The sequence below is a fragment of the Phalacrocorax carbo genome, chromosome 23 (assembly GCF_963921805.1).
Source record: "Phalacrocorax carbo chromosome 23, bPhaCar2.1, whole genome shotgun sequence".
NCBI classification, from domain to species: domain Eukaryota; kingdom Metazoa; phylum Chordata; class Aves; order Suliformes; family Phalacrocoracidae; genus Phalacrocorax; species Phalacrocorax carbo.
The window spans coordinates 3,707,058-3,714,949 of NC_087535.1; the positions used below are offsets into that span (position 1 = coordinate 3,707,058).

The window sequence follows — 7,892 nt, forward strand, 5'->3', positions numbered from 1 at the left end:
TGAATTTGGGTGGATGGAGGTGCAGCCTGGAGGCAAGAGGGTGCTCCGAGCGCTGGGGCACCCTTCTGCTCCCTGGGGCACGGCTGCACCTGTGGTTTGGAGCAAAAGGTGGTTTCTATTCCTGCATCCCCACCCGAGTGTTGAACCTCAGATTTCCCGCTGTTTTTAGTTACCTTGGACCAAAAAAGGAGGAAAAATCCTTGAGAGGGGGCACGCGTGTGCTGAACGGGGAGCGTGGCGGAGGGCAAGAGCCCCGGCAGCGAATGCGCTTGGGATTTCTCTCCAGCCAGCTCGGTAACAAATTCACTGACACAGGGAACAATTTTTCCCTGACTCTGCCAATTCCTTAACGACGCTGACTCAAAGGGCCCCGCGGGGAGGGCAACTTGAACTCTGCAAAAAGCTCTCTGCTGAAGCTTTATTTAAGGCTACGTGGGGGATCCTTAAATATTAAAGGCCGAAAAAATAACGGCTGGTGGTAGGCTGGGCAGCGAGGGCCGCGGTACGAGCCCTGGCACCGGCTGCCCTGTGCCCCTGCCTGTGCTGCTCTTCGCCTCCAAACCCCTTTGGTGCTCCAGCTAATGGGGCTGTCCCCTTGCTGGGGACGGTCACTGCTCGCCTTTCTGTGGTTTAGGCTGGCCTAACCCACAGGTGCCCTTTCCATTTCATTCCAGACCACTCCGGGCTTGCGTCTCCAACAGCGGAATTGCCTTTTCTCGGCTGGACATTGGCATCTTGCCAACACAGCCCAAGAGAAAGGACAAGGACCGAGCATCTGTATTTTTCTCTGTGCTGTTTCTGTTTATTTCTTATTTTTTAATCCCTACTTCTTGACTGTAGAAGTCCTTGTGCTGACACAATATTATTTATTTATAAAATATGTACAGGAAAGCGCTCGGGTGCTGGTCCCGCCCTCCAAGGTTGGCCGTGCGTGTCCGGCCGGCAGGAGCGGAGGAGAAAGACGATTTCTCTGCCTTGGAGTCGGGAGGAGGAGGAGAAAGGAAAGGGCTGAGAAAGAGAGACTTCAAAGTATGTGAGCAAATATTTACAGGCTCCAAGACAGAAAAAAATATATCTACAGTGTTGTCTTGGGGATACAGGGAGTTGGGTTTGAAGCAAAGCCCGCTCCCAGCTCCATTTGTTATATTGATTTATAAAGACTACGGGTATTGATTTCCATCGGCCGTGCCGGCAGCGGGGTGCGCAGCTCTGGAGAGCCCCAGGCTCAGGGGCTGGCAAGGGGCAGCCAGGACCGCGCCAGCCCCGGGTTTGTGCTTCTGGGGTTTTTGCAACGGCGCTTTGTCTGCATATTTAGAGTTGCAAATGAGGGCCAAAAGCTTCTGCAACACTCCCTTGAGCACCAGGGAAAGGGGATGCTAGCAGGGAGCGCATTTCAGAGTGGCAGGGAGGAAAATATTGCGATTTGGGGTTTTCCATTGGCTGCTGGTTTAACACGATGTGAACAAAGCAGGGGGGTTTTGCTGGTGCTTGGGGCAGGTAGCAATAGTCCCCAAAAGCTGACCAGCTCCTGGGAGCTGGGGAAAGGACCTGGGCTCCCCTGCACGGGGCTGTGTCAGTGTGGAAGAGCTCAGCGTGCCGTGGTTGCACCAGTGGGCGCAGGGGTGCCCCGGCGAGCGTGGCCAGGGGTCTGCACATGGTGGGGAAGCTACCGCAGCACGTGCACAGCTAACAGCTCGTGCAGGGGAGGGTGCCGGTGCACAAGGGAGCGACTCCATGAAATGAGACAGTGGATGCGTGGGTGTCTGTCTCAGTCCCCGAGCTCGGCAGGTCACCCCAGTTCAAACTGTCCATGGTCTATGCAGGTGATACTTGGCTGGAGGAGACAGAAGAGACCTCGGTCTTGCTCTGGGATACGGCGGAGGAGACGTCTTCATCCCCAAAGGGGTTCTTGCCACAGCAGATTGTGGTAATCATGCAGTTGCGGAACTGAAGGAGGGAGAGAAATGGAGACCGATGGCACTGGGGGCCAGCGGGGATGTGCTGCCGTACTGAGAGCTGCCGAGAGCCCCCGAGCTTGCTGCCCCCCCGGCTGAGATGCAATCGCTGATGGGGAAGAGCAAAGTGCCTGCGGTGACCCCAGGAGCGCTGGTGAGCCAAGGGCAGAGGCTCACCCTGCATGACATGGGGCATCTCACCTGTTTGTTCATGAGGACGTAGATGATGGGGTTGTAGAGGGAGGAGCTCTTGGAGAAGAAGGCAGGCACTGCCATGAGCGTGGCAGTGAAGTCTGCTCCCTTGTTGGTGAAGATCCAGAAAGCCACCACGGCGTAGGGCGTCCAGGCCAGCATAAACCCCAGCACCATGAGGATCACCATCCGCGTCACCTCCTTCTCGGCCTTCTGGGTCGTGGCTGACTCCTGCTGCTGGGCAGCTGCCTGTGGGCAGGGGGTTGGTGAGGGACACCCTGCAGCTTTCCACCCCCAGACCACCTCCCTTCTCCTGCTCAAGCTGACCCCGCAGCCTCATTCATTCCCTCCCAACGTTACCTCTCGGACTTTGCAAATGAGGCGCCCGTAGGAGAAGAAAATGACCGTGACCGGGATGATGAAGTGGATGATGAACATGTAGAGGACGTAGGACTCGTTGTGGTAGTCAGGGTTGTGGGTGTAGTAGTCGGGGCCGCAAGAACACTGCATCCCCTCCGGCATGTATCTGCCAAAGAGAAAGGTTAGGATCTCTGCCTGGGCCCTCCCTGGGGACCAAATTCCCCAAGGATGGGGGATGCTCTGTGGCACGTGGGTTTTGGGTGAGCTCCTCCCTGGCTTCTCTGCGCCCCATGCACCCGGCCTCGCTGGCTCTGCAGCGTGCAGCTCCTTCGGGGCCGGCAGCGAGCCGTGCCGACATGTTGTGCTTGGGCGCGTAGCATGGGTTTGTTGTGACACTTGCTCCCTCCCACGGGGAACGGGCTATTTATTTCCTTCCTACATGGCTGAGCACTTGCCTGCTGGGAGCCACCTGCTCTCCCTCTGCAGATGGAGGGACGCTGAGTGAGGACAGGAGCCGTCGGCTTGGTGAGTCCAAGCTCTTGAAGGCTTTGTCCCCGCTGCTGCACGGGGTGGAGGGATGCACAGCCTGTGTCTGGAGGGGCCCTGGCTCAAAGGGATGCAGCTTAGGTCTGCTTGGGAGCCAAGGACCAGCTGCCTGGGCAGGGATCCGAATTCAAGGCTGGAGAGGGACCATATGGCTGTGCCTCATTGCAGGTGGATGGTAATGGCACTTTGCTGCCCCAAAGCCACCTCCTGCACATGCCCAAAGGGCTGGTAGGGGCTTGCTATGACCCCAGAGGACAGCTCTGCAGTGAGGTGTCAGGAGGGGCCGGAGCTGCAGCATTAGAGAAATTATCTCCATCTCCTCAGCTCCTCCCTTATGCTTCAGGTGGCCTTTGGCTGCTGCATCAGCTCCTGGGATGCGGGTGCGTGCAAGTGGGCTTTAGCAGCCCAGAGGACACACTCTCTGAAGCCTAATGAGCGGCTTGTGACACGAGCAGTCAGCGTTGCCTCTGTTATTGTTGGGGGGTGTTTGTTGTTGGGAGTCTCAAATGTGCTGTGGTGCTGGGAGCAGGACAGGTGGGTTTGCAGGGACAGTGGGGCAGGGGTGCTGGGAAAGGTGCTGCGGGGCCCCCAGGAGCAATGCTGGGGTGTCAGCATGCCACCAAGGCCAGGTTTGCCTCCCGAGAGCAGCCTTGCCTGCTGGCCTCGTCATCCAAATGCTCTTTATGGTCTGCAGAGAGAAATGGGCTCTTCAGAGCAAGGGTGAGATGAGTCGTGCCTATCAAAGCCCCTCTTTCTCTGCAGAACATAAAGAGAGGACGAAGGGCTATTGCAGCTGGAGGTGCTGAACCTGTGGCAGTCTTTGGTTAGGGAACATCAAGCCATCGTGAGACCGACAGCTGAGGTCCCACTTCTGTTCCGACTCGCCCCATTGCCTCTCTCGCCCGGAGCCCAGGGAGTTCCACATCTGAGCCACGAGTGCATCTCCTGTCCCACTGGGATGTTTGCACAGCAGCTGGGGCTGCTGCTGAGCATCCTTTGACTCACCTGGACCAGCCGAAGAGGGGTGGAGCGGCACAGGAAAAGGCCATTACCCAGGTAAAAGCGATGCCCATCATGGCATGGGTTGCAGAGAAGCGGAAGTTTCCCATGGGCTTGCAGACGACGATGTAGCGCTCTATGGCCAAGACAACCAGGGACCACAGGGCGACTTGGCCTGCGGGAGGGAGAGAGAGCGTACGGGGGTGGTGAGAGCTCCTCTGGGCTTGATCTTCCCTTCATGGCCTCGCGGTTGCAAAGAGCAGAGGGAACTGAGGAGTTGGGGATCAGCAAGGGATAACCAGCATCCTACTCAATAATCTCCCAGCCATAACCTGCAAAAGGTCTGGGAGCCGAGGGGAGCGTCTGTGCTGCAGCAGGATGTCGGTGGTGGAGGAGGAGGATCATCATGGTTTTTTAATAGTTTAAAAATCAAGGGGGTGAATTCCACCTGGGCGTGAGGAAGCACAATTTCCGGCAAAGATGCCAGATGCGTCCAAACCTGTTGATGCCTTTAAATGTGTATTTCATGAGTCTTCCACCAGTGCTGGATCAGGGGGAGGTGTATGGGGGAGGCTGTGTGGGTGGGCATACGTGCACATGTATTTATAAGGGATAATTAAACTTCAGGGGATTGGGAGTGTTTAGTCGGTGCTGTAAGCCTCCTAATGCCCCCAGCTGTGATAATCTCCTGATAACTACACCCTGTGCTAGGATTCGCTGGAGACCTGCTGCTCGCACAGTGGCTGCTTCCCATCCAACTTTCTTCCTGTGAACAGGGTCCTCTTTGTTCTTTACTAGATGCAAACACTGGAAGGGCAAGGAATGCTGCCTGAAAGCCCACAGGCTCGCTTGACCAGAAATGGTGCAGAACCATATGATCTTCTGACCCCGAGATCAAGCCTTTCCTCGGCCCTTGGCTTAGATCAGGACTTTTAGCTTTCCCTTTGCCTGGCAGAATATCCATCTTTTGGGTTTTATTTTTCTTTTTTTTTTTTTTTTTTGTTTTCAGATCAGCATCATTGTGGGAACTTGCTCCATTTAGTGGAAAAAAAAGTGAAGTCCTTGCAGTGGTTATGGATCTCTGCAGCGAGGATTAGCAGTTGTCAGATCCATCACGAGGTGTCATGTGGGCCCGGCTGGCTGCGTGGGCACGGGGTGCAAAATGAATTTTCCCTGTTTTGCACGGGGGCTTTCTGCAGGGCGAAGCGTTAGCGGCTCTCATGTCCCTGAGAAGCGAAATAAAGAAGCTCCCAAGGGCACCCAAATCGGGTGCAAGTAGGACAAGAGCTAAGCAATTGCTGCAACGCCTGGGCCTAGTTTCCAGAGCTCTGTGCAAGCCTGAGTCCTCCCTCCCCTCCACGCTGCTGCTCTTCTCTTCTGGTTAAGGGCTGCTACATCTTCCTTTTGCCCCTAGATACCCCTCTCCTTGTCTTGCCCTCCTCTCCATGCCCGTACCCCTTCTGTGGGGTCTGTCTCCTGAGTGGTCCCGCTCCCAAGGGATGTCTCCTCCCTCCCTGAACCCTCCCAAACGCTTCACCTTTTCCCAAGAAAAGGCTTTTGGCAAAGATGCTTGACATTGATTCAAGGACATGATGTGGTCACCCCCGGCAGGTCTCTGCTAGCCGTGCAACCTCAGTGTGAGACCCCCTGAATGCAGGCTGGGCAGCGTGGCCGCGTGGCCCCAGGCTTGATCCCTTCCTGGCATTCATTTCCTTGCAGCAGCCCTGCTAGTCGTGAGACGGGCGCTTCTTGGCATCAAGAGCAAACTTGCATAAATCTCTCTTTTTATCCCTGTCCTTAAGCCGCAGGGGAGCAGCGCCTTGCTTGGCAAACTCGGCCCCATGCAACGAGCTGCAGCATCGCAGCGGCATGTGAGACGGCTTTCTGCATGGGAAAGATGCTGCGTGCATCGCAGCCATCCTAACACCGTGATGAAGGGGTGGAACTGGGCTCTTAAAGCCCTGAAGAAGCAAGATCACCCACTACCACACCTGGCCCTTACACCCAAGCTCCCACCCCTGAGCACTTGCCTCCCAGTGTGGCGAAGAAGCCCTCCACGGCACAGCCGACGGGTCCGAAGACAAAGTAGCCATTCCAGGCAGTGTAGAAGGTGACCGTGAAGCCAAAACAGGCCATGAGGAGGTCAGCCACCGCCAAATTGACCAAGATGTAGTTGAGCGGCTGCCGGAGCTTCTTGTGTTTGAAGGTGACCAGAAGGGTAAGGAGGTTGATGGGCAGCCCAGTGGAGATGAGGAAGAAGATGTAGCAACACACGAGACGGTATTTCCAGGGCTCGGCTAGGTAATACTGGGGGTACTCGAAGGGGCTTCGCACCACCCCTGTCTTGTTGGACATAGGCACATAAAAATTTATACCTTCCGTCCCATTCATCCTGCCAATGTTATGGCAGCTGCTTTGCTTTTAAGGGTATTTTTAAAAATCAAATACTCTGATTTTGTAATAAATTTTGCTTCAACCCCAATTAAAAAAAACAAAACCAAACCAAACGGAATCGCCAGCCCCCAATGTGGAAGAATACCCAGCTGGAGGGTTCCCCACCCAATCCAAAAAATAAATTAATAACAACAACAGTAAATCCCAAGGGGACGGGAGGTGGTGCGCTGCCCCTGCTCCGCGACGAGGGCTGGCCGTGCCCGCGTGCCAGGGGAGGTTTTATACCCTTCGGACTCCTCGAGGGACTGCGGGGGGAGGCTGGATTAGGGGCTCGGCTAACTTTGTATGACAAGGGCAACGGGATTGAGAGGGGTTGATGGTTTAAGCACCCTCTAAGCAGCCAGTTGGCCCCAAAACCTGCATTAAAGCGTATTAATTGCCATTAAGTGTTTAATATTGTTTAAGGAATTGAGGGGAGGAAGGGATGGGAAGGGGAGTCCTTTGGAAGAGGGGTGAAGGTAGGAGGGGAGGTGGTGAGTTGGGGAGCAGCTGCTTTGGGCAATTGATGGGGAAACGGGTCCGTGCTTGGGTCCATAGTGGGACACAGCCTTTCAGGTGTCCCTGGGTGGCTGAAGGACTCCATGGGAGTGTTTGGGGGCTGGGAGTGTTTGGGGACTGGAGAGTGCCCAGCTCTGCCCCACTGACCTTGAGGAGCTCACTGGGAGAAGGCTGGACCGAACTCTTTGGGTCTGAGCCATTGGCTTGGCTCTGGGTGCCTGGTTCAATGTGGGTGCTGCCTGACATGGGTACGTGTCCCCACCGCAGAGCAAAACCAGGATCTGCTAACGTGGCCAAGGGCCGCCTCTGTGCACGGCGCTGGGCAAAGGCAGGAGGGGAAACCACTTCCCATCCCAAAGGGTGCAATCTTGGTAAACACAGCATTTTGGGGGCAGGTCTCTTGGCTGTATTACGCTCTGAATCGTGTGCCCTGGTTGTGCTAGAGTGGAAAGGACTCTGAATTTCCTCCTTTGCCTTACCTTCTCCCTGGGCTGAAGGATATATGTTATATATATGTCAGGATCTCTGACAGGTCAGGAGGGAGTATGCCATCCAGCAGGGATGGATGTGGCACCATCAGCCCTGCAACTCCCTGTGTCCCAGAGAGCTGCTGGTGAGTGTTTTCCACCCCAGCCTCCTCCCCATCTCAGCAAGTGGGACGCCAGTCTGGGCAGCTTTGCAAGGACTGGTAGGGTTTAGGGAGGGTCCTTAGCCACAGCTCTAAAATCCAGCCTGACAAAGTGCCGCTACTTGCTGGACAAGCAGCACCTGAGAGCTCCGGGGAAGTGAAGGTAAAGCCTCAGCAATGCTGATGTCCTGAATTCCCTCCAGAGATAGCGCAGAGATCAGCACCAGCCTGTAGCCACACTGGGAGCGCAAGTGAGACGG

General features: G+C 55.6%; 1 protein-coding gene across 1 annotated transcript; it reads right to left on the reverse strand.

The window, feature by feature from the left end:
• Nucleotides 1–1,815: 1,815 nt before the first annotated feature.
• LOC104045863 (green-sensitive opsin) lies at nucleotides 1,816–6,628 on the reverse strand. Its single transcript, XM_064471784.1, has 5 exons — nucleotides 6,083–6,628; nucleotides 4,059–4,227; nucleotides 2,508–2,673; nucleotides 2,157–2,396; nucleotides 1,816–1,947 (listed from the first exon to the last, which is right to left on the reverse strand). The coding sequence occupies exons 1-5, from the start codon at nucleotides 6,441–6,443 to the stop codon at nucleotides 1,816–1,818; spliced, it is 1,068 nt and encodes a 355-aa protein (XP_064327854.1). The 5' UTR covers nucleotides 6,444–6,628.
• Nucleotides 6,629–7,892: the final 1,264 nt, after the last annotated feature.

Excerpts from the sequence above, each read along its gene's own strand:
- LOC104045863 (XM_064471784.1), bottom strand. The coding sequence starts at position 6,443 with ATGAATGGGACGGAAGGTATAAATTTTTATGTGCCTATGTCCAACAAG. Across the intron at positions 2,674-4,058 it reads CCCCTCTTCGGCTGGTCCAG|ATACATGCCGGAGGGGATGC; the intron begins GTGAGTCAAAGG and ends TCTCTTTGGCAG. Across the intron at positions 2,397-2,507 it reads TCATTTGCAAAGTCCGAGAG|GCAGCTGCCCAGCAGCAGGA; the intron begins GTAACGTTGGGA and ends CCCTGCCCACAG.